Here is a 27,325-nt window from a genome sequence, read left to right as displayed (position 1 = left end):
GTATGTGTGTGTATATATATATATATATATATATATATATATATATATATATATATATATATATATATATATATATATATATATATATGTATATATATATATATATATATATATATATATATATATATATATATATATATATATATATGTGTGTGTGTGTGTGTGTGGGTGTGTGTGTGTGTGTGTGGGTGTGTGTGTATATTTTTTTGTATGTACATATTTTTTTGTATGTACATATCTGTGTGTGTATATATATATATATATATATATATATATATATATATATATATATATATATATATATATATATATATATATATATATATATATATATATATATATATATATATATATATATATATATATATATATATATATATATATATATATATATATATATATATATATATATATATATATATATATATATATATATATATATATATATATATATATATATATAAAACCCTCCTATATCATGGGAGTTTGGTTGCTGGAAAATTCCGCGATATTTAACACCACGATCATAGAAATCAAGGGGCAGTGGGAAGAGGGTGGTGCGGTTCCTGGACGTCGAGAGAATATTGAGGAAGATCGATGTCAGCCAGAAATAAACACATTTGCAATTGAAATAAACACGTAAATAAATATTTATTTTTATATACATATATGTATATTAATATACATATATATATACAGTAAATGCAAAACATGTTAACATTGAAATATACATGAGGATGTAGAACTTGCAATGACTGTTGGATCATGGAGAGCATGACAAAGTCGCCTACTGCATTGCCACATACAAAAATGGTAAAACGATTCTGAGCCACCTTGATCCAGAGAAGGTCTTCCCTGCTTCTGCAGGAACGTGCGACATGGCATCCTCTTATAAAATAATCCAGTCTCTTTGGCGTTAAAAACTTGCTCTAGCATAAATCCATTGGCCTCGATTAGTTCCGTGAGCCATGGTTGAATGGGAGCCTTCGTCCCCGGGTGTCTCGTGAAAACGGTAAATCTGCAACGGTTTCAACCTTTCACCGATCCACTCAAAGTCCGAGTAAATCCACAATGGGTTATCTCATACACCGATCCACTCAAAGGCAATTTTTTTTTTTTCTGGTTGGTCCTCGATCCAAACATTAAGCACTTTTTACATCCTTTCAATATGAGGATCACGGGATTGGAATGAGCCTTTTGCACATTGCTTGCAGGAACCGTTGCAAAGATATTTGACACATATACACACAGTTGATTCATTGATCCGGGCCCACAATGGCGGCCCACAGATTCCACAGTTTCACTTCTTGCTGACTTATCCAACAGCTCGATTTCTTCACACAATGGCATAAACTTTCGCTGCCTTTTGACACAATTAATTAATGTTTGGGCACCATTATTAACTGTTGTGTGGCTACTATATCTTGTAGATCTAGTATTACAGGATCTCCATGTGTCAATTTCTGTCTGATGTCGTTTAATTTTTAAAATTTAGTTTCGTTCCGGTGTGTTCGTCTGATTACTTCAATTAACGGTGCGCGAGAAACAAGAAAAAGCTCATTAGGAGAGGCAGCCGTACATGCGGAGACAAACAATGACTCATCTCAGCTCAAAAACTTTGATTGGCCAAAATTTAATGCTGCAATAACAAAATTGGAGCACAATAGGTTGCCCAGGATTGGTGGAAACGCGTGATATTTGAGCGTTTACTTGTATACATACATACATCCTCACTTTGTGCCCAGTTGTTGCAAAACGATTTAATTGAGGAATAATGAGGAAATTTTTATTTTATTTTGCCACTGTCAAACAGTAGTCTTTGTGGGGTCTTGGGATCTCGAATTACACTAAATGTTCATTTTTGATTAGTCGTGCCTGTCTGTCATTGGTTCATGAACTATTACAACATCTCTTATTGCTCACAATTAGGTTTAAGTGTCAGGAACACGATGGGAATCGCTTTAACAGTGAAACATATGAATGGAGAACATGACTTTTCATTTATTTCTGTTATTTACCTAGGGTCCTCAAGGTGCAAAAGGAGAAAGTGGACCACCTGGAGATCATGGGATGGAGGTGAGTACTGTACTTTTCTTTTACTCAAAACAAAGTGCTGTATAAATAAAATAATGATATTTCATTTGCCATTTCGATGCAACAATTTCCTTTGTATTTTGAATAAAATACAAATTGAAATTGTCCCTGGGAAGTGTCCTCACTTTTATTTTGGAAAGATCTTTCTTTTACTCTTACCATGGAAGCTGCAGACCATTTTATTTTGCCTCCGCCGATGAAGTTGCCAGTGGTATTATGGTTTTGGGTTGTCCGTTCATCCGTACGTACATAAGTACGTACATGATAATTTTCTCTGTTTTCTCTGCAGCCACTTATTCAATTGACACCAAATTTTCACCATATGTGCGACTACTGATGTAGAATGTTGTAATGATAATAATGTCATCATATGTCATGTGGTGTGGCAGCCATGTTGGAATAAAGGAAAAACTTTGGACCTCTGCATCTCCAAAACCACTCCATGGAAAAAAAAACTTGAAACTTGGCACATGTGAAGTACCTCCCCATGGGAAACAAGTGATTTTTTAATGTTGTCTGAGGTGGCTTCGTTATGACGTCATAATTGCATCTGTCAAATGCTTTATCCGATCAGTATAAAACATTTTGAGGGTCATCCAGGGCTAAATTGTATGGGGGGAAAAATTGATGTCATCAGTCACGTGGTTCAGCCACCATATTGTTTTCAACATAAAAACCTTCAAAAATATTCTCTGAATCGGCTGAACAGATCGAAGCTAAACTTTACAGGTATATTCGCCTATCCATGAGGAACAAAAATATTCTCCACCTATGATGTCATAGGTCACATGGTTTGACAGCCATGTTTTTTTTTTTAAGAATAAACCTTTAAAAATCTTCTTCTCCAGAATGGCTTCACAGATTGAGGGGAACTTCACCCACATGTTCCCCCAAGCTTTGGGGATACCAGGGTGTTCACAAATAATTACGAGATCACATGGTCTGGAAGCCACATTGGATTGAACGAAAATCTTTTGAATATATAGTATTTCTCTTGAACCGCTTAATCAATCGATGTGAACCATCGGAGTTATGATCTAGAAGTTAAGGGGAATTTATGTTTTAAATTTCAACCTGATCGGACGCATGGTCTAGCAACCAGAATTATTTAATATTTTGAATCTGGGTTCAGGGATTTAAATCAAACTTGGTACAAGTATGTATCATGATATAATAATGTTGGCGGAGGCATATCTGGCGTCAAAGAATGTCTTTATAGTTTTACCTTTACCATTGTCCTCTATTCTACAAAATTATTAATATTAAGGATGGATGTTGCTTCAGATTATTTTCTGTCAATCTGCATTGCTTTGTTTAATTTTGTTTTTCATGACAGGGTGTTACTGGACCACCTGGAGACATTGGTCCAACAGGGGATAAAGGAGAAATGGTCAGTTGTCAAATTATCGATAATATAATAGCCTTTAAAATATAAATGGTGATTGAATGCATTAGAAAGAGCTGTTACTGTTCAAGTAAATGTCATCATATTGTAATGAGAAACACTTTGAGATAATAAATAAAAGTCAAATTATTTTGCCCTGCAGCCTGGCCTACAGATAAGCTTACACACCTTTAAACTGTTTAATTTCAACTTGATCCATGGTCCCCACTATGGAATGTCACCCTGATACATCTCAGAAGATTGCATCAATGAGTGTGCTGGCTGGTGGATAGGTATAATCTGGAGACTCATCTGTCACCATTGGTTGCTTCTGGTAGATTTCAAATGTCCCATGGTGTCTTTTTGCAAAGACGAGGCCGTTGTTTGTTGGCAGCACGGTAAAAATTTCAAACTCCTGCACCAACTACTGATGCAGGGAATGAATTGGAAACCAACATCCCCCCACCTCCCTTTCAGCTCCCCCCCCCACCACCTTCCTTTCACCTCCCCCCTCCCCCACCTGGTGTATTTCCTTTCTCATGAGGCTCCTTCAACACTCCCAGACACCTTGAGAAGTGTTTGGAATTAATCCAATGAAAAATGATTTGTGTGCATTTCTGTGTTGATGTGTGCAGGGTTCCTTGGGGCCCCCTGGGAGTGAAGGGGAACCTGGTGTGGTTGGTTTGAGGGTGAGTGTTCATTTTTTGTTAAAGTAAACAACTTAATTGTGAGAAAAAAAATTAAAAAGGAAGAGTGAGAAGAGGAACTGATCATGGTTTCATTCACTTTAATTTGGATGGACCAGTATCTGAGCTTCACTTTTTTACTTTACAAATCGGAGACTGCATTGTTGTATCTCTGGCAAAGTAAATTGTAGTTTCAGCACATGCTGACCAAAATAAGTTTTGAACATGACATCTGCCCTTACAAATATTGTTCTGCATCCTTTCAATCTATTTCCAGCACACTTCTTTCATTTTACTCATAGTAGCCTCAAGCTGTAACTAATATGGTTACTCCAAAGTAAATGCCTTCTTTGTAAATGTTGTGTGGTGTTGATAACAAAATGGAAGGTTATAGAGATGTCGAAAACTTGTTACTTTCCCTGAATCCCAACAGATGGGAACAAGAAAACCATAAAGACAAGCTGCACCATTCCCCTAAAGTGTTATGAATGTGAAAATTCGTTTTTGTTCTTGTATCGTAACAGGTACTGAAATGTGTGTTTCCTGTATCAAAAAGAAAATGAAGAACATAATGTGATACCGTTGAAGAGTAATAATGTCAAATTATGGTAAAAGCAAAACTAATTTTCACATTCATTACCATTTTGGATGATTTTGTAATCAAAGCTTGTTTCTTTACTTTTGGTTTTACTTTGCTGGCACGCAGATGCAGGGATACTGGCAAAAATTGCAGCTTGTCTCCCTCTTATGATTTGCTTTTGGAAAAATCATCCATATTTCAACAAAACGGTTTCTCTCTTCCTTTACTATTTGCCTTTGAGTAATGATCAGGCTGACAGAACTATTTCACAGTACTGTATTTCACAGCTTCTTGGGATATAATGATGAACTCCATGAAGTGACATCACAATATTCAGTGATTTTAACTATTCGATTCAATAGTATTCAGTCAAGCGAAGACGCAGCTTACACTTGATAAAATCTCGGTGACCATTTACTGGAATATTTAAAGAATCATCTGTGGATTTTAACATTCATGAATATAACGATCAACTCAGACCATTGTATTAAGACAAAAATGAATCTGCGGGCAATATTTATGAGAACCCACACAATTAAGGCCATAACAGAAGGTCTCTTTTCAGACATCACTTCATCCTACGGTCATCAAATATCATCATTACAATCTGTAGATTGTGTTCTCTATGAATAACACTTTGCACTTTTAGACTTCAATGTCAATGGGCTTTTAAATAATTATTTGGGGAGCTATTTACAACACAAACTAGAATGGCACTCGGTAGAAAATGTACCTCAACCAGACTAAACAGTTTATGCAGCCCACTAATAGGCCGAATCTGCATCTCGGCCTTAACCAGAATCAAATTGGCTTGTTCTTGTCACCTACCCAACTCAACCACCAATTTTTGGCATCCATTCACAACTTTTTGAAATGTAGTGCCACATGATGTTTTTGGCCCCATCGCAATGGTGAAGAATCACTTTTGAAATAAAAATAATTCTGAGATCCTGATCTTGATCTTAACCATAATTGATCCACTTCGTCCTTGTCACACACCCAATCTGTCGACAAAGTTTCATCCGAATCCATCTATAAGTTTTTGAGATATTGTGCTCCATATAGTTTTTGGGTCTATCTCTCAATGGTGAAGAATGACTTTAAAATTCCAGTATCCAGATCCAGAACTTCACTAAAATCTAATCAATTAGTCCTTGTCATACATCCAACCTGTCCACCGAATTTTGTCCAAATCCGTTCATAAACTTTTGAGATATCCTATTCACAAACAAACATGGGTGAAATTCACAAACAAACATGGGTGACAAACAAACAAACATGGGTGAAATGTAACCTGGTTGCAGGGGTCATGATTTAGGGACAGTATGCATGCATCCATACAATTTTACTGTTATTTCCTGCTGATCTGTCTCTAGAATGGGGTGAAAAATATTACTAAAGGTGTAACTATAACTGTGTTGCATAATATTTAATGTATGGTTATACAAAAGTCTTGGGAAAGAAAGTATTGTTTAAAATTAAAATAAGAGCCTTTTGGAGAGACCCATAGATACTGTTGATGTATTTTTGTGTGCAATATTTCCCTGTAATTTAGTGATCCATGTTTGACCCTGCTTGGAGTGGTGGTTTTTTTCCACAAATTATCTCAATCTGCACATCCTGATACAATATATTGTGAGCTTTGGATTTATACTTGTGTTATGAAATTCCAGATTTTATTGGAATACCTTCTCGACAAACGATTCCACAGTCCATCAAATTGTATTGGTTTTTCCTTCCTTTGAAGGTAAATTATTTTTGACACCAAACCAGTGGGCGATCATGTTGAAAGGTTCTTTTGAGGCACATTTATTGAAAAAAACAATTTAAAATCTCAAGGCACAGAACACATGATCCCACTAAATAATACAGGCTTTACGCTCTTGGCACTGATGATTGATTCCTTGAAGGTCTTGGCACAGCATTACCTTGCTTATTGGATCACTGTGGAACAGAGTTGTGGCCAAATCCATTTGGTTACAGTCACAAACTTTCATCTGGACTCAAAATAAATATGTTGCTTCCAAAGACCACAACAATTTTGCACCTGGAATTCGGAGATTTTCTTTCACAATGAACTACAAGTCAAATCTATAAATCAAATATTCCTTAACATATTATTTCTGACTTTTAATACAAAAGTATGAGAAGTACGAATATCTTGTGTTATAGAAGAGCTGCTTCAAAATCGAACATTTTGCTTCAAAATGACGTATTATATTTCTGAATGTAATTTATAGTCTAAATTTGGAAAATATGGAGGTGGGGTTGGGAAGGTTTTCATGATCTTCATACTTTATTGTAAATATCGGATCATGACACATGTAATTCTTTGATTATTCTTGGGATTCTGGGGGGATTAACCAAGGATCCATTAAGTAACGTAAAAACGACAAACATACAGTTGATTCAGACTAGAATATACTTTGAGTTAGACAAAATGAAACTGAGGTTCTGCCATGGCTTTTATAGTCCATTTAACTCAATTGTGCTTAAATGATCTCACAGAGTAAGACACAATCATGTCCTATTGGAAAAAAATTAACAAAACTAACTTGTTCATTTTGAGAAAGAAGCAGCAGAAAAGTTTAAATTCCTTCTTCATGTTCTCCTTTATTTCTCTTCGTTGAAGAAGCCAAACTTGTCCAAAATGAAAAGAAACCAAGAAATTTCAAACAATTCTGGAGATTGCTGTTATGAACTGGAAAGCACAGCAAAATAAAAAGCCCGTCCATTTCAGCTTTGTACTCAGACTAAATTTGACAAAAAATAGCTAAAAAAAGAATACATTTTATTCGTTAGTCTTCTCCATCTTCTCATAATAATGGTTTGTTGGAAATTTGATGACAAAGCGTTTATGTGTTTATTTTCAAGTGTTTATGTGTTTGTGCGTTATTATTTCACGGCCGAACCGAAGCACCTCGAGGCCTCAAAAATTAGCTGTAGATCACACTCTAGGCAAGGTTTTAAGCTACCAAACAGTGGCATTGACATCAATTTTGAGGTCACAAAAGACCGCTATAAAGTATATGTTGGGATGTGAGGTCAGGCAGTGCTGCCGCCGGCCTGCAAGCAAAATGTAACCAACATGAGACCAATAATTCCATAGCTTTCCAACGTCCAACATGTCCTGAAGCCACCGCCTGGAAAAGTTCACCCAGCCGGGCAACACCGAGTATCTCCCTCCTCCTCGGCAGTGCCGGATAGCCCATGATAATCTATATACAGTGCCTATAGAAAGTCTACACCCCCTTTCAAAATTTTCACCTTTTGTTGCCTTATAGACTGGAATTGAATCAGACTTTTCCCACCTTTATTTACACATTGGAAACCACAACTTCCAAGTGAAAAACAAATTCTACAAATTTCAGAAAATCAATTTTAAAAACAAAACTAGAATATCTCGGTTGGATAAGTGTTCACCCCCCTTATCACAGCAATTGTAAATTAGCTCAGGTGTAACCAATCACCTTCAAAATCACACACCAAGTTAATTGGCCTCCACCTGTGTTAAATTGTCGTGATTCTTATTATTTCAGAATAAAATCAGCTGATCCTGTAGGTTTCCTCGGCTCGGTAGTACATTCCACAGCAAAGACTCAACCATGAACAACAAGGAGCTTTCAAAAGACCTCCGGGATAAAGTTGTGGAACAGCACAGATTAGGTGATGGGTAGAACAATATTTCAAAGGCCTTGAATATACCTTGGAGCACAGTCAAAACAATCATTAAGAAATGGAAAGCAGATGATACAACCAAGACCCTGCCGAGATCAGGCCATCCCTCCAAACAGGATGACCAAGTAAGGAGGAGACTGATCAGAGAGGCCACCAAGAGTCCAATGGCGACTTTGAACGAGAATGGTCACTGTGTGCATGTGACAACAATATCCCAAGCACTCCCCAAGTCTGGCCTGAATGGTGGAGTAGCAAAAATGAAGCCATTACTCAAAAAAAAAAAACCACCTTGACTCCCATTTGAGGTATACAAAAAAAAAACACTCCAGAGATTCTGAAGCCACGTGGCAAAAAGTTTTTTGGTCTGATGAAACCAATATGGAAATTTTTGGTCTAAATGCAAAACGTTACTTTTTGGCACAAACCCAACACAGCACATCACCTAAAGAATACCATCTCTCCTGTGAAGCATGGTGGTGGCAGCATCATGTTGTGGGGATGTTTCTCATCAGCAGGGACTATGACATGACTTGAAGATTGCTCTCCATCGACGCTCCCCAAGCAACTTGACTGAGCGTGAACTGTTTTGTCCAGAAGAATGAGCAAATATTGCCCAATCAAGGTGTGCAAAGTTTGTAGAGACCGATCCCCACAAACTCACAGCTGTAATTGCTGTCAAAGGTGCTTCCACCAAGTATTAGCTCAGGGGGGGGGGGGGGGGTGGACACTTATCCAACAACAAAGATATTGTAGTTTTGTATTTTTATTTAATTTTCTGAAATTTGTGGAGTTTGTTTGTTTACTTGAAAGCGGTGGATTATGATGTGCATATAAAGGTGGAAAAAGTCTGATTTAATGCAATATTATTGCAGGCAAAAAGGCAACAAAAGGTGAAAATTTTGAAAGGGGTGTGGACTTTCCAGAAGCACTGCATATGGGTATATTTGGATCTGGAAAGGGACTCTCCCTGAGTGTGTGTTTGCATGCTTGGTTATGGCTGCCGAGGTGGCAAAGTTTCATCCCGTATCTTATGATGATGATGATGATGATGATGGTTGGTGGAGGTTTTACTTTTTATCCTCAGCACCGTACGAACGATCACGTTTCCCTTTGTTCTCGTGACTGTTTCCAAAGCAATTCATGATTTGATATGAAGCGGGTGTGCTTTACAAATGTTTTCTTGCTTCTCTTTGTGAGTTTCAAAGTGAAATACATTGGATAACACCCGATTTATGAGCCATTTGCTGTATTAACACGTTTTCTAAATTACAGAAATAAATTTTTTTCCACCGGTAACACGACTTTTACCACCTGTTTATAAAGATTAATATTTATGCACATCTCCTTGAAACGTATATAATACAATGGTGTTTGCTTAATTTATTTATTCAAATTCCCCCAAAACAAGGGTGAAAGCTACTCAAGATTTTTGGGTTGTATCCAGTGTGTACTGTAGTCGGTAATCACACTGACTCCAATCTGCCGATTCCTGAAAATTTGCTGATATCGGCCAATAAGTGTGTGTGTGTGTGTGTGTGTGTGTGTGTGTGTGTGTGTGTGTGTGTGTGTGTGTGTGTGTGTGTGTGTGTGTGTGTGTGTGTGTGTGTGTGTGTGTGTGTGTGTGTGTGTGTGTGTGTGTGTGTGTGTGTGTGTGTGTGTGTGTGTGTGTGTTTCATACAGCATAAAAATTTCACTCTGCTAACTCCCCTTCCCCCACCCGCCTGTCTCTCTGTCTGTCTCTGTGTCTGTCTCTCTCTCTCTCTCTCTCTCTCTCTCTCTCTCTCTCTTGCCCTCTCTCTCGCTCTTGCTCTCTCTTGCTCTCTCTCTCTCTCTCTCTCTCTTGCTCTCGCTCTCTCTCTCTTGCTCTCTCTCTCTCTCTCTTGCTCTCTCTCTCTCTTGCTCTCTCTCTCTCTCTCTCTCTCTCTCTCTCTCTCTCTCTCTCTCTCTCTCTCTCTCTCTCTCTCTCTCTCTCTCTCTCTCTCTCTCTCTCTCTCTCCTCTCTCCCCCCTCTCTCCCCCCCTCTCTCCCCCCTCTCTCCCCCCTCTCTCCCCCTCTCTCCCCCCTCTCTCCCCCCTCTCTCCCCCCTCTCTCCCCCCTCTCTCCCCCCTCTCTCCCCCCTCTCTCCCCCCCTCTCTCCCCCCCTCTCTCCCCCCTCTCTCCCCCTCTCTCCCCCCCTCTCTCCCCCTCTCTCCCCCCTCTCTCCCCCCCTCTCTCCCCCCCTCTCTCCCCCTCTCTCCCCCCCCTCTCTCCCCCCCTCTCTCCCTCTCTCTCCCCCCTCTCTCCCCCCCTCTCTCTCTCTCTCTCTCTCTCTCTCTCTCTCCCCCCCTCTCTCTCTCTCCCTCTCTCTCTCTCTCTCTCTCTCTCTCTCCCTCTCTCTCTCCCCTCTCTCTCCCCTCTCTCTCCCTCTCTCTCTCCCCCCTCTCCAGATGTGTCCATGTGACGTTTCTGCCTTGGGCGATGTTTGTCTCTGGATGGAATTTGGCTTCGGACATTGTGTGCGTTGTTTATATCTGGACGGTGTTTGTCTCTCGATGTGTCCAGGTGGTGTTTGTTTGTCTCTGGGCAGTGTTTGTTTGTCTCTGGGCAGTGTTTGTTTGTCTACGGACCTGTCCGGGTGGTGGTTGTTTGTCTCTGGGCAGTGTTTGTTTGTCTCTGGGCAGTGTTTGTTTGTCTACGGACCTGTCCGGGTGGTGGTTGTTTGTCTCCGGACTTGTCTGTGTTTGTCTCCAGATGTGGCTATTCAGTGTTTGTCTCCAGACGGTGTTTGTCTCCAGAAGGTGTTTCTCTCCGGGTGTGTCTGGGTGGTGTTTGTTTCTGGATATGTCCAGGCGGTGTTTGTCCCGGACGGTGTTTGTCTATGGACCTGTCCGGGCAGTGTTTGTTGTCTATCGACCTGTCCGAGCAGTGTTTGTCTCCGGACATGTCCGTTTGTCTCTGGACATGTCCGGGAGGTGTTTGTTTGTCTCCAGACATGTCTGGGGGGTGTTTGTCTCCGGACGTGTCTGTATTTGTCTCTGACGTGTCTGTATTTGTCTCCAGATGTGTCTACGCAGTGTTTGTCTCTGGGCATGTCCAGGCAGGGTTTATGTCTGGACAGGAGTTTATCAACAGAAATGTCCAAACAGTGTTTGTCTCTGGATGGCTTGGCCTCGGACGCTTCTGGGCGGTGTTTGCTCTGAACGCTTCTGGGCGTTGTTTGTCTATGGACGTGGCTGGGCGGTGTTTGTCTCCGAATGTCTCAGGGTGGTGTTTGTCTCCAGGCGGTGTTTATCTCCAGACGTGTCTTGGCGGTGTTTGTCTCTGGACTGTGTTTATCTCCAGACATGTCCTGGTAGGGTGGTCCTTATTCCTCAACTTCAGATTTTCTACGCTCCAACCCCCAGGATTCATTGGAATAGTGGAGAAAACTCTCCTGGTGAACTTTTTTTTCTGATCGGACAACATTTACCCCTCCCTCATCGACCTTGAAGTTTCACCCTGGAAAAAAAAAATTGTTAGGGGGGGGCGGTGAGAAGAACGAGTAATACACATTACACAAACGCACAGATCGACGTATCGCATCAAAAGAGACAATTGGACATTACAGGAGTGTTTTAATGTTCAGCACAGGTCGATACGTCGTCGTTCTAATGTCAGCCGCCCCGAGAAACTGAGGCTTAACTTCAAGGTCGATGAGGGAGGGGTAAATGTTGTTGGAATTTGAAATAAAAACACCAGAAGAGCTTTCTAGACTATTCCAACGAATTCCCGGGGTTGGAGCTTAAAATAAATGAATTCGAAAATTTACCCCCGAACTAAGGACCACCCTGATGTATATATAGATGATGATGATGGGATAGATGATGGTATACATCATCATAGATGATGGGAAATGGCATAAGCAAAGGTGGGCCAACATGGATATATAAGCAAAATTGTGTTTGACCATTTTGTGATTTTGTCAAGGTCTGCGGAGACGGAAGAGGATGCTTCCTGTCTGTCAGAAGGATGAGATATGTCATGGCAGAGGATGGAGTCATCAGCAAATAAGCAAAGGGGATTTTCCAGTCAGAGAGCTCATTTATTAAGATCAGGAATAGGACTGGGTTCAAAACACTGCCTTGGGGAACTCCAGCCTTGACAGCGAGAGATGATGAAAGGATTTTGTTGAGTGCCACACTTTAGCTGCGAGAGTAGAGGAAGTCAGTAAGCCATGTGTGGAGTTTGCCTTGAATGGCATAATCAGAGGATTTGTCGAGTAAGGCAGGATGCCAGACTGTATCAAAAGCAAGAGATATGTGCTGAGAGATAGCCCTGATCTCATGTCTAACATTGAGGTCTTCCATCCATTGTTGGCTCTGTTGAAGCAGAATATCCAAGGTGAAGTGACATGGTCTGAAACCAAATTGGTGATCTGTGATGAGGTTGTTGGAGAAAAGACAGGATTTCATTACACCTGCGATGATGGATTCCACAACCTTGCTAATGATTGCAAGTAAGCTGATAAGTCTGTATCCGTTTTTGCACCTTTTTATGTAATGCAATGAAGTTGGCAGATTTCCAAGCAGATTGAAGATGATATAGAGCAAATAATAGCACAGAGGTGGAAAGGACAGAGTGAGGATGTGCAAGAGCAGAATGTGAGCTGATACCGTCTGGTCCAGTAGCAGAGTCGGAGTCGAGTGTTGAAAGAACCTTGTTCACCTTCTCAGGTGCAAAAGACAGTCTCGGAGCATTTGGGTATGATAGAGAAGGATGGGTACTGAGCATGAGGGGTTGGGGAGAAAAGATTTGGAAGCAAACACAGAATTGTCATTCAGCCTTCTCACAAGCAGAGTTGCTGCAGGTCTCTGAGAATTTCCAGAAAGATGTTTACTCTCACAAGCACATGATCATATGATAATATGAACCAATTGGAGCAAAGGAAGAGCAGGAGATATTTGTGGGAAAATGTCATCACCAAGTCCAGACGGGAGGACTTGCCATTGGGAAAAATCCAGGTTGGAAAGTTCACAGATTGAGTCAGTCACATGGAGCCACAGAAGTCATTTGCAGAAGCGCCATGGCTTGTGAGAGAGGTACCAACACCCAGCAAATTTGTATGGTGACAATGAAATTGCCACATGTGGGGAAGAGAGAGTTGCAATGAGTTGTTAAAGGGTTGTGCTTCTTGTCAGAGAGAGAGAGAGAGAGAGAGGGGGAGGTAGATAGATATAGATAGAGTTGTCACTGTTTGGAGGATGATACAACACACAGATGAACAGGAGGTGGGAGCGGAGGGGAAGTCGCAGCCAAAAGTATTCCCTGGGGTTGAGAGGCTTACTATCAGTGCAAGGGCAGTGAGAAATTGAGTTATTAATGCAAAGTTCAGCTCCACCACTGAGGTATGATTCAGGCCTGTCAAATCGGAGGAGACAATAACCGGGGAGAGACACTAAGGTGTCAGGGGCCTCCTATGGGAGGAAGGATTCTGTTAAACAGATGTTGTTTGATTTATCGGCAGCGGCCTTGATTGAGAGATCAGAGAGGTTAAAGATGAGATCTTGGCTGGAACTGCAACCGAACTGATAGACTGGAATATGTCCGGACTGATATCCCACTGATAGGCTGGATCAGCATTAGCCAAAAATATATCAAAAAGCCATTAGCCAAAAAAAAAATAGATCAGATATCCCTTGGCCAAAATCTAATCGGCTTGTTCTTGTCACCTACTCAACCTATCCACCAAGTTTTGTCATATACCCTCCACAATGTTCTGTGATATTGTGCTACACATGTCATTTGTGGCCCTATCTCACAATGGTGAAGAATCATTTAAAAAGTTATATTGTCTGGATGCTCATCAAAATCTCATCAATTTTTCCTTGTTGGACATCCAAGATGTCCACCACGTTTTGGCTGAATCCTTCCACAAATTTTTGAGATTTCCTGTTATGTATATGCCTGGTGTTGGCTTAATGGTTAGGGTGGTGGGTTTGGGATCCCAGGATCCTGAGTTCAAATCCCCCTTGGCTGTTGAATTAATACCAGGTGGGGTTGACTCTGCCTGTCATCCTTCCGAGGTCGGCAAAATGAGTGCCAGCTTGCTGATATACTGTGTCGGAGCGGCGACTCGTCCAGGATTGTGTCGGATAACCATGGAAACTGCTTCGGCAGCACCAACACTGCATATAGTATGGTCCCAGTGGATGGATGTTACATATTGTTTTTGGCCCTATTTCTCAATGATGAAGAATCACGAAAAATTCTAGTATCTGGAACCAGATCTGAATCGTCATCAAAATCCAATCAATTCGTCCTTGTCACATAAGAGGAATACTTATTTTCCTGTTGTTTATATTTGTCATAAGCTGTTGTATCTTGTCAATTATCACTACGTATACTATTGCCACTACTCATAATTATTATTACTTTTCTAACCACAACAAATGATGCACATAAAACACGAAGATTAATTTCCGTTTCTGAAAAGTGGCATTTTTTTTTTTGTTATTTCTTTTTCTGCAATTAGGGTTTGCCTGGTTCTCTTGGAGACAGTGGCCCACAAGGAATGGATGCCATAAAGGTGAGGATTATTCAGGCAAATAATTAATTCCATCAATATTCTATTATAAAGAAGCATTACATAAATGCTTCCCTGCAAAAAATGTTCTGTATAATTCCATAGAATTTGTACTATTGTGCATTATAGAAGTACTGTATTGAGTTCTGCAGTATTTCTACAGAACATTTTTTGCAGGGTTTACATGCCCGTGTCAGCTCAGGCAAGCTACAAGGTTACAGGGCCTGTTTTTAATCTGGTGAGCAATATCCTTTTGATCTCAAATGTAAAAGGTGCAGCACCATTCTTATTGTTATCACTGACACCTGTAGCAGATATGCACAACCACCATCACCTCATCATCAACACAATCAAAGTTACCTTCTTCTTTCTTCTGTTTTCTTCCTTGATTTTTAGTCAATTGTAAAATCAACAAACCCTCAATGAACTGTTCTGGTGTGTCCTTTCTATAGGACCATTGTTGCCTGGTGTTGGCTTCGTGGTTAGGGTGGCTTCCTTCGGATCTTAGTATCCTGAGTTCAAGCCATGTTAGCCACTGAATTAACACCAGGTGGGGTTGACTCAGCCTGTCATCGTTCTGAGGTTGACAAAATGGGTACCAGTGTATTGGTATAGGGGCACAGCATCAGTAGCATAGGTGCACCTGAACAAAAGGATAGCTACCTGGCAGCCAGGTGCCATATTGAAGAAGAAGAAGAAGAAGAAGAAGAAGAAGAAGAAGAAGAAGAAGAAGAAGAAGAAGGACCATTGTTGCTTGGATTTATTTTTGCTTTGTTTCATGATCATTCATTATTTCACAATTTACTTGTTCATTTAATTTGCAAATGAGATGTCACGTTTATTAGAGTACCAGACTACAAGTGAAGCTTGAAGTTGTTGTTTTTTTAGGGAGAGAGGGGGGATCCAGGACCACCTGGAGAATCTGGAGATCGAGGAGATATTGGATCTCCAGGAAAGAAAGGTATCACTGGACCACCAGGCATCCCGGGAATGCCGGTCAGTATACCTAATACCTCCATGCTCCTTCAAATGCCAATAATCTTCTGCCTTGTAATGACACAATAGGAGGTAAAACTTCCTTTTTTTAACTTACCCATTATTGGTTGATGAGTCAGTAAGTGACCACGATATTTGTTATGGGTGTGTGTGTGTCTGTCTGTCTGTCTGTCTCTCCCGTGAATTGCTCCGTGGGTTTTGATCCGATCTTGATAAAATTAGGGTGTGAGGTTTCTTTCATGATCTGGTTGTGTTTTCCTGAGAATGGGCTGCTGCGCCCATTATGGGTTGAGCCATGCCCAAAGAACATGTGTTTTTAGGGGGGTAGCTGGTTTAAAGTTACATCTTCTCCGAGGCAGGATCTTTGTCGAATTTGGCAGGGGTTTTGGTATTTGGTTAGCCCAATGGCACCTGCATAGCCCCACGGAGCTTGATTTTTTTCATTTTCATCCCAAGGTAAAGGTCACAAGGTCACGAACTTAGAAAATGTCAAAAAAATCAATAAATTGGGCATCGAGCTCCTCGGGTTTTCAACTGTTTCGAATGAAAGTTGGTATGCAAGTAGTGCTCTTCGAGTACTACAACTTTCATCATTTACGTTTTTCCCGATTCCCGCCACTTTGCCCATGGCGTCCCCTTGAAGGTCAAAAAATAAAACAGGCGAACCGTGTACATTGCTCATGAACCATTGCCGTCTCCAGACTCGTCCTTTTTGTGATGTTGCAACCAGATTTGTCACCAAAGAAATACATAAAATCATTAACAGACATCTTGTATATTAAAAACATAATGAAGCCTTCAAACCCATTGGCTAGACAGCTGCCCTAACTCCGTGCACAATCAGTTGGAAGCAGGAAAATCATACTTCCCCCATGATGGTGCTTTAGTAAGCCACAGGCATTTGAGGAAGTCTCATGCAGTATTCAGAATTGCCGTGCCCCACAACTTTTCCATTCAGTGTAAAACAACTGTTAAAAAAAGGATCATCACATATCGAAACATTGCCACGGGCCTTGTGTAGGTGATAATTGGTGTAGGTCTCAGGATTCAGGCCTCTGGTGTCAGCCTCTGGGCCAGTACAATTGCAATCTATCTGAGCTATATAACCATGATGTATTATGTCTGTACATTTGCAGTAGGTATGTTTTTGTTTCATATACGTAACCCGGGTTATTTTTATTTTCAGGAGCGATCGAAGCAGCTGTTGCAATACACTGCCCAAATAAAGCGATGAGCAAATTGAGTAATAAATGAAGGGTTTTGTACGTAATTTTCGGTTTTAGCTTTAGTTGTCAAGGCTGAGTAGTGTGAAAATATAGTAGGGTCGACCGTAATCATTAAGGAATGACTACTGCAGATAACAATTACAGGATGACACAAAACTGAGCTAATTTCTGGCATAACATTGCAGCATTTGTTTGGCAACGACATCAGTTCCCAATGCAGCCCACCTTTGGCATGACAATAAAAAAATAAGGCTCAAAATAAATGTTTCCATGGAGTTGGAGTGTACCTGTGTGATCCAGTTTTCACACGTGGCCAACTATATGTTGTTGCTTTCTGCATTTGTCATCAGCAAAATATTCACTTCGCAGTCGCAGCAGATTCATTCAAACTAAAAACATATATATATATATATATATATATATATATATATATATATATATATATATATATATATATATATATATATATATATATATATATATATATATGAGAAGTGCTTTAGAGTTCTTGTTGAAATAAAAATTTTAAAATTGCCATAAAAATGTTTAAAATATATTTTGCAAGCAGTGCTGCAATTAGTAATCGAGTTTATATTTAAGTTTTTCGATGTGTTTGTCAGGTTGGCCTGCTCATGTTCCTATTAAAACCTTTGATTTGTGATGTGGGAATTGATGTGCTCGTATGTTATGAAGAAAAAATTGTAATAGTTGTAATGATGTTAACCAAATTTGTTTTCCAGGCACAAGAAGGCAAACCAGGAAAACGTGGAGAAATAGGCAACCCAGGGAAAAAGGTACCCTGTTATGGTACTTACAACTCCCTTATAATAAGCTTGTGTGTCAAATTTGACCTTGGCTTTTGTTTGTAAAAGGCAGAGTACTACATGTACATTATTTTTTCACCTAATTTATCTCTATAATGTTCGCAACCATTATCCTTAATCATGTGTTTCTTGCATTATTGCAAAAAAAAATCAAGATGGTGGCAAGTGAAGTAATAGAATGGTGGAACAGCTATTTATTTTTCGATCCTCGTGGAGGATCTCTAAGTCTTACTCACATTGTTGTTCTTCATCTTCTTCTTGTGGACTTTTTTGTTTCACAGCCTACAGTTTTCATCGAAACCTCCTGAAACTTGGCATATATATGTAAAAATACCCTGTGCAGACAGAAACGATCTCCGATTTTGAAAATTCCTCCTACAAAAAAAGTTATGATGTCAAAATATCTCCGCTAATGGAAATCGCCTAAAAATTTATCTCCGAAACTAGGCAAGCTTTTTGAATTCTGTTTGCGGGAATCGAACAGGGCATTAGCAGAGATGAATTACTACACATATGATACAACAATATGACGTCATATCAATTTTTATGACGTCATTCCTATTTTTTGACATTTTTTGTTTCACAACCCAGAGTTCTCATCGGATCTTCGTGAAACTTGCCATGTATATGCAGAAAGCCCACGTACAGGCAGTAACCATCTCTGATTTTGGAAATTCTTCCTAGAAAAAAGTTGACGTCATAATATCACCGCTAATGGAAATCGCCGACACCATTGTCTTGAAACTTGGCAAGCTGTTTGAATTTTGCTTTCGGGAATCAAGCCGGGCATTAGCACAGATAATTTATCGCAAACCTGATACATCACATTGACGTCATATTCGTTTTTATGACGTCATCATTAAGAGGACGAGGATCTTAGGTCATTTGAGCTTGTTTAATTTCAAGTCGATGAAAACATGAAGCCCATTGAAATTTATAAATTATCAGCTGCATTGTATGTTGATTACTGCCTGTCAATGTTACAAATTGAGTTTCAAACAGGGTCCATTTTTTAATATCTGAGCCACCCTTAGGTGACGTGATGGGGATGGGAGTGGGGGCAGACTGGGCTACCACCCCAAATGCGAGTGTGGATGAGGCGCCAAATAACACCCCCTCCCCCCACCCCTCAAAAAACTTTCATGCTCCATTTCATTTTGCATTTTTAACTCTGTGGTACGTGCCATGTCGATGTTTAGAGTAATTATGAAAAATGTTAAACCGGATGAAAATGAAGTCATAATCACCTCCGCACAATAAATACATCCATATTAGTAATTATGGGTTTGTCGGCCACTTGAAATCTCATATCTTATCTAATTGTCTTGTGAATCTGCGAAGAGATGAGGTTTTGCATTCTCAAATATGGAGATCACCCATAGACCGAAGGGATGGAGGGGTTATTGTTGGACTGTTATTTCGTAATTACGTGTCGATCAGATCCAGATGTCTCACGTCGTTCGAGCCCAATTGGTGACGGGCGGGATCCCGTGTCAAATAAGTTCTTTAACTTCCTTGTCTGCCTCTCTTTTCCTTTTGACATCTTGGATTGGAATCCATACTTTCCTATAATTTCACGCTCATTATAATGTGGGCGGCCATCCGAGGATAATTGTAATCAGTGCTTTTTCTTAATTTTCTTTCTCTTTCATGAGTAGAGTTTCCTTAAGCCCAGCCCGCATGTACACACAAGATATGCCATGACATATGACGCATGGGGAGGACAGGTGTGTGAGGAAAAAACGAAGAAAGCACTGGCGCTCGCAGGGTCTGGCCAGAAGTGCAAACATAGTGAGAGGCCTCAGCGAGTGTGTTAGGATGGCAGGAATGCCTAAAGGTACGCACACTCAGCTCTAAGCTGTCTAGCCTGGGTTTGAAAGCCGTCCACGGCCCATGGCCAAATTACAGCCAATACCATTGTCTTTTCTACTCAGGCCTACAACTTACTGGTCACCCCTTGATTATTAACTTATCAGAAGTATTTTGCGAGACAATGGTAAGTGATTTGATGATCTCTCCAATCGCTAAAAACATTTTTAATTACCCCATTCGTCTCCCCTACTTGACTTTCTCACCAATAAATTAATGCAGATAAATTTTAATTGCAATGTATTTTGTCACATTGTGTTTTTTTTTTCACATTTGGCAAAGTAGTGAATGGGTAGGGCATTCTGTGTATTTGTTTATGTTACCCAGATCTACCCGATTTACCCAAGATGTAGCTTTTTTCATTTTCAAATTAATATTTCAATAATTTTGAACTGACTTTTTTCAGAAATATTTACATTATGAGTTCAAAGTCAACTGGATCAGCTTATGAGAAGAGAGAGACTCATATGGGAAGCACAATATAGTGCTGGAGCACTTTATAACGGGTTGGACAAAGAAAAGATGAAAAAAAAAGAAACAAAGACAGTCACTGAAGTAAATGAGGGCATACAAGTTGTTCAAAGGTTTGAACAACATGGAAGACTGGATGGAACTGATTAACAAATTAATGGCAATATTGGACAAGAGGGTGAGCTGGAGCGGCAATTAGATGAAACAGACAATGAACAAGCTGGACAATAGGAAACAAATGCATACCATTGTCTTACGTGATGTTGGAAGTTGGTCTTTTCCTATGGAAGAGCATTTAAGAACCGAATTAGTTAGGCGTGGTCCTTTCAATATACAAAACGAAGATGGACCTTTCCCTTTTGATAAAATACAATTGGTCCATGTCAAAAGATTGGTTTTTCAAAAGGTTGAGAAATTCTGAGAGAGTATGTGGGACATGGTTGTTTTTTTCTCTCCGTAAAAAGGAGCTCTCACTGCTTCCATTAAAAGCTCTTCCAGAACGACAAATCTGCCTTTGGAAAGGAAGAAGGGTTCAAAGTACGGCGAAAGCTGAACCTACACATTGAAGAACATGAGAATAGCCCTGCGCATGTCTCGGGTTTCACTCAATTGAAGGAACTCTCGATCAGGATTAAAAGAGGAGTTACACTCGACTAAAACTCAAATGTGAAATAAACCAAGCAGTCACAAAGTGAAAAGGCGCTAGTATTGACCTTTAACCCCGGGCACCACAACCCTAACTGACCACTGCAACCACCCACAGTAATTCTGTAAGCATATATTCGGTGACTTACACTCGAGTTACTTCCCTCTTGGTTTGCATATCAACAGCTAGATTGAAGATGGTGTGGAAGTTCAGCTGAACAGAGTCATAACTCATAAAAATGTATTGAGCTGTTATGATCCTCCATGCAAACAGCCATTAAAATAATCAGTATTTATGTGATTTTCTTCAATCAAATTAAATGGATCTATCACAAGGTATTTAAAATACAAGTAAAGACCAGATGTGGCCTTGTGTGCCCAACAGCATGGGAAGATATATATATATATATATATATATATATATATATATATATATATACATACACACACACACACACACACACACACACACACACACACACACACACACAATTATATAGGCCGTGCAGCCCATCCTGCCTTTGCTGCTATATTCACATCCCAGCATCTCCAGAAACTGCAGGTATTGCTAATTATACGGTTAACCTCCAGCAAGGAATTTTTGCTGCAGCACCATCACACCAGAGCCTACTCTTATTTAGAGATATGATGGACTTCATCTGAAGAAGAGAAACATTGTGTATTTAGAATAATTATTGATCTATCAATAATCAAACCATGCCATTGTCTAACCAATTTGTGCTGCTGATGTACTTCTCAATTGTGTGTAATACAGGGTGAGAGAGGATCGTCAGGTTTCACGGGACTTGAAGGAGAACCGGGTCCTCCTGGCTTACAAGGGAACCAAGGTCCTCCAGGATCCAGAGGCAGCAGAGGATCACCAGTGAGTCTTCAATCATGAGCTTGTTATGATTGTTTGAAATATTTTCTGCTCCAACATAAAGATCCAGAGAAAAATGCTAATGGGATTGTTGTCTTGTTCTTCGTGAAAACAAGAGGACAAATTTTATTCAGACATTTATAAAACAATAGCCATACACATGACTCCACACTGAGAATATTGAAACCTTATTGTTTTATCCAGACAAGTTGCCTGTGCCCGCATGGGATTCTAAATGTGGTAGGGATAGGGGTGGCAAAAATGAAAATACAATATTCAGCCATCGAGCTGGCAAGCTCGGAGCAACAGTTCACATTTATTGCCACATCTCATGCAATTTAAATGCTCGAATGACAGTGAAGTGATCCATTTGAAATTGTTTTTTCAACATATGAAGCTTGTTGATGCCGAGGATCCATAATAAATATTTGTATTGGTGTCAAATCCAGTGACCAATTACAAATTAATATGATTCCACAATGCAAAATTCACATTAAACTTATTTATCGAAAAGAAAACTCTGATATAATGAACTATCGAAATCATTTAATGAATAGAAAAACAAAACAGATGTGTTCACACTTTAATTTTTGCAGGTGGCTCCACTTTGCTGCAGTTCCCTAAGCCTCCCAAGAATGAAACAAGCATAATAACTAGAAGGGAACTCAGTGGAGCACATACCTCCACCACGTAATGCCTGATCCACGAGAACATATCGGGCCGAACACGTTTTTGAAATATCATGCTATACAGTACGATATCGTTTTTGGCCCTATCTCTCAAAGGTTTAGAATCACTTTAAGAATTAAATAATTCTCGTATCCGGATTCGGATCTTACCCAAAATCGAATCAATTAGTCCATGCAGTTCGTCGTGGTCACACACCAAACGTGTCCAAGTTTCATCCGAATCCGTCCACAACTTTTTGAAATATCGTGCTATATATCCTTTTTAGTACGATCTCTCAATGGTGAAGAATCGCTTTAAAAATTCTCGTAGTCTGATATGGATCCAGATCTTCACCAAAATCGAATCAGTTCGTCCTTGTCACACACCCAACCTGTCACACAAAATTTCATCCGGATCCGTCCACTACTTTTTGAGATGTCCTGTACACAAACAAACAGACAGGCAAGCAGACAGAAAGGGGTGAAAACATAACCTCCTTCACCTTCGGTGGCAGAGGTAAATAATAAATGAAATAAATTTTCTCCATTTTAATGCACACTTAAGAAATATGGCATGGAGGGGGAATGGGGTGAAAAGCTTTTTCCCAAACTGTTAAGGCATGATCCTGTGCCATTGAAATCAACACAGATGTTTGGCTTCTTGTTCGTCTTCTTCTGAAGACAAAACCTTTAGAACTCGGCTCTTTTATATACAGGATCCGGATCTCCTTAAATACTAAACACCAGTACACATCCTCACATAGACGGTGCCTTTTGAGAGCGTCTATCATGAACTTTTAAATATATTCGGACATTTGCTTTAAAGTTTCGAAAAGCTCATGTTGCTATTTAAAAATTATTCCACTTAATATATTGTAATTTCGTAAATACACTATTTTCTCGTCATGAACGACAATCGTCCATGACGGTTCTCGCGAGCTATTGGCTCAATCAAGGCACGTGACGAAATATCGGAAGTTGTTGTTTTTCTTGTTGTTGTTGTTTGTTTTTTTCTTTTTCTTCTTCTTCCTCTTCTTGTTCTTGTTCTTCTTCTGGTGAAGACAAAACCTTTAGGACGCGGCTCTTGGACACATTTGTCCTTGTTATTTACTGTCCAGCCAGTGTCCCAATGGTGGGTGAGTTTTCTGATGCATTTCGAAGATAAATCGTGTTTTTGCTTTGAGCGCAGTTTGAAAAGGTGGGGAAAAAAAATTGGACGACCCCCTATATATAGTCGAATAAACAACCATGATGGAAATTTGAAAATTAGGTCGGAGAGAAAAAAAACGTCAAAGTAGCTGCACCTGAGTTATCTTTCTGAGTAAAGAAAAACATTCTCTATCAACAATTGAAGGACAGTCTTTAATGCAAAATCTCTCCAGCAAATACTAGTTAATAATAAATAGACATGAAAACAAAGCCAGGATTTCAAAACAACGTTTATAACCGATTTAACGACTATTTTTTTATTAAACAAGTCCAGTTCCCCTTCATTTTGAAGGAGATGAATTTGTTTGTACTCCCCGGAGAAATGACTGCTTGATCGTTAATGATGTCATATGAATGGTAGAGCTACCCACGAGGTATATCCATGCTCTGCCCTCAAAATGCTGACCCATTATTAACACGAGTATCACTTCAGTGATGATTCTCCATTGCTGTTAGTGTAGAATATTTGGAATGACCTGCTACGTTACTCAATTCCCCAAGTGAGGACAATGTTTCAAATTCGAGGAGGCGGCACGAAGCATTCATAAGTTCTTGAACAACCTCACAGGCTTAGAGTTGATGCTCGAATCACAATGCCACCGAGTCCATTGGACTATTATTTGTGCGCTTTTTGTGGATTTTGTGAGTTAAATCTTAGTTTTACAAGGAGCTTCAACACAGGAGGAGGCCATTCGGCCCATCAAGCCTGTGCAATCATGCCAATATCCAAAAGTACCACCCCACCCCAACAACTTCTAGAAACTTATCAAGCTCAATTTTATAACTATTTACTGTTTATGCCGTCAGTACCTTTTGAGGGAGACTATTGTATGCATGTAAGCCTGGTGTTGGCTTAACGGGGTGGCTGGCTTAAGATCTCAGGTCCTTGTGTTTGAGCCCCTATTGGTCCATTGAAATAACACCAGGTGGGTTGACTCAGCCTGTCAACATTCTGATGTTGGTAAAATGAATACCAGCTTACTGGGGTAATACGCCATTTGAGTATCCCAGGTCAGAGTGGTGACCCATCCAGAACTGCACTCCTTAGCCAAATCAAACTGCCTTGGCAGCTTATCAGCCTCAAAACATGAAAGGAATGGTTATTATTTTATTGCATGCACATACGATTGTATCTACTGTCACGACATTTCCAGAGACAGATTTACAGTGTTATTAAAAATGGATGACAAAATTTGGTTATATAAGAGGCATTCAAGTTGTTTTGTGGGTAGGAGGGTGCAAGTTTTCTCTGTAAATGTGTATCTTGTCGTACCACTCCAGGTGAGAGAAGGTATTACAAGTTTCCACCATTTACAGTTCAGTATTCCTGTACCCACATTTTCCAGTGCAGTGAGGTGTTTTGAATTACATAGCGAGAGGTATTTTTGAAGGGTATTTTGAATATATATATATATATATATATATATATATATATATATATATATATATATATATATATATATATATTTTTGTGCTCTGCCGGTTAAAAGTTTTAGAACACCCCCATTTTTCCAGTTTTTACTGAAATTTAAGCAGTTCAAGTCCAGTGAATAACCTGAAATGGTACAAAGCTAAGCAGTAAACTGCCAGAGGTTAAAAAAAGTTTAGGTTAGCGAAAACTGAAAAATAATGGAAACTAGCATAACCCACGCTCTGCGCGACATGTTGGGGTGGGTGTGTTTGAGAAAGGAACTGATTTTCAGAACCATTTTATTTACTTTTTTGTACCATGCACCTCATATGGTCTTTGAGATAATGTACGCCGAACATCACGTTACTCGAGCGCAGAACAAAGTCGAAGATAGCGCGACACGAAACCACAAACTCGGAAATAATATATAAGATTTCAGAGTTGTTAAAAAAAAGCCCCTTTTCAGGGAACAAGTAATGGGTTAACAACTGCAGCTGTTCTGCAGCAATGGAAGTAAATTAAGCCTTGAAAGTTGATGCAAACAATTCCTACAGGTGTCCCAACTTTTGTTGATTACTTACAAACCCTCAGTCTGCATGAAAGCAGTGCTGGAACAGACTGTGTTGCTGCACCCTCTGAAGCATTATTTGGACAATATTGCACTGCAGGAAGAAGAATATTGCTATCATAATGGTGAGAAACAGACATTTAACAAAGGAAGACAGACAGACCATTATAGCCTTTAAAAGTGTAGGTCTTTTCTTTCGAGAAATTGCAAAGAAACCAAGGTGTCAGTGAGTACAGTTTCCTACACCATCAAAAAGCACTTGGAAACTGGAGGAAACTCTGACAGGAAGATGTCTGGCAGACCCAAAGCCACAACATAATCAGAAGACAAGTTTCAGAGAGTCAACAGATTGCATGATAGGCGGCTCACAGGACAGCAGTGTCAGCAGTTTCATATATATTTACACACACACACACACATATGTTGGTACATATACATATATACATACATATGTTGGTGTTCGTCTTTCGGCTGCTCCCGTTAGGGGTCGCCACAGCGGATTATCCGTTATGATCCGCATACTGATTTGGCATAGGTTTTTTACGCCGGATGCCCTTCCTTACGCAACCCTGGTCGCCTCTTACGACACGGATAAGGATTGGGTTTCGCCATGATTCCGGGCTGCCCTCCACCCTCTCATAGCGCGGCCCAGCGCAGAGCGCGCGTCCTCAAACGATCCTCCAACCAAAGTCTCCGAGTAGCCGGATTACATGTGCACGCCACTACACCCGGTATATATATATATATATATATATATATATATATATATATATATATATATATATATATATATATATATATATATATTTATATATATATATATATATATATATATATATATATATATATATATATATAGCCTGGTGTTAGGGCAGCGGCTTGGGATCCAAAAGGTCCTGAGTTCAATCCCCGTTGGGCCACTGAATTAATACACCAGGGGGTTCACTCAGCCTGTCATCCTTCCGAGGTCAGCGAAATGAGTACCAGTATACTGGGCCGGTGTATACCCCGGTTAAAATAGGTGTACCATATCCCTGTGTCGTAAGAGGCGACCAGGGTTGCGTCAGGAAGGGCATCCGGCGTAAAACATGTTCCAAATCACTATGCGGATCATACGGATGATCCGCTGTGGCGACCCCTAAAAAGGGAGCAGCCGAAAGAAGAAGAAGAAGATTTTTTTTTTTTTTTTTACACCCTTCCCGCACACACACACCCTTCCCGCCGAAATTGAGAGCAGGATACAAATTTTAGTTAATCATCGATACGGACCATGGTGGACCAAGACAAGCTGGTTCAGATGGGTTCTGAAACAATGTTGGAGGATTCCATCACTCAGGACGACAGCTTTGAGGGAGATCATTCCCTGCAGCCATGTCCAGAGGTAACATTGGGGGCAACTGTGACAGTGACAATTCTTGCGCACCCCCTACATCAAATTTCCCTCCCGGAGGACCTGGCAATCCCGATCGGATCCATACTCGATCATAGCAGATCGGCTTCGCCAAAGCCATTTGACATGAACCAGATGGTGGAGATGATGAGACAAATGATGGTATGCATGGACCTGGGGCTGGCAGAGGTAAATGGGAATATGC

General features: G+C 40.0%; 1 protein-coding gene across 8 annotated transcripts in view; it reads left to right on the top strand.

Moving 5' to 3' along the window:
* Nucleotides 1–27,325, top strand: part of LOC147027127 (uncharacterized) — a 389,612-nt gene that overhangs the window by 284,235 nt on the left and 78,052 nt on the right. For all 8 annotated transcript variants that reach the window (XR_015058689.1, XM_085883308.1, XM_085883307.1 and 5 more), the window contains 7 exons: nucleotides 2,023–2,076; nucleotides 3,431–3,484; nucleotides 4,114–4,167; nucleotides 14,913–14,966; nucleotides 15,852–15,959; nucleotides 17,926–17,979; nucleotides 21,770–21,877. Coding sequence is in view for 7 of the 8 variants with exons in the window: in XM_085883308.1 (XP_085739434.1) it covers nucleotides 2,023–2,076; nucleotides 3,431–3,484; nucleotides 4,114–4,167; nucleotides 14,913–14,966; nucleotides 15,852–15,959; nucleotides 17,926–17,979; nucleotides 21,770–21,877 (486 nt within the window). In the remaining variant the exon portion in view is untranslated. The remainder of the gene's footprint in view (nucleotides 1–2,022; nucleotides 2,077–3,430; nucleotides 3,485–4,113; nucleotides 4,168–14,912; nucleotides 14,967–15,851; nucleotides 15,960–17,925; nucleotides 17,980–21,769; nucleotides 21,878–27,325) is intronic.

The sequence above is a fragment of the Eptatretus burgeri genome, chromosome 5, assembly GCF_056783735.1.
Source record: "Eptatretus burgeri isolate ZD-2024b chromosome 5, Ebu_testis_v1, whole genome shotgun sequence".
Classification (NCBI taxonomy): domain Eukaryota; kingdom Metazoa; phylum Chordata; class Myxini; order Myxiniformes; family Myxinidae; genus Eptatretus; species Eptatretus burgeri.
Note: the sequence above shows the minus strand (reverse complement) of the source record. Positions and strands in the feature narration are given on the sequence as shown.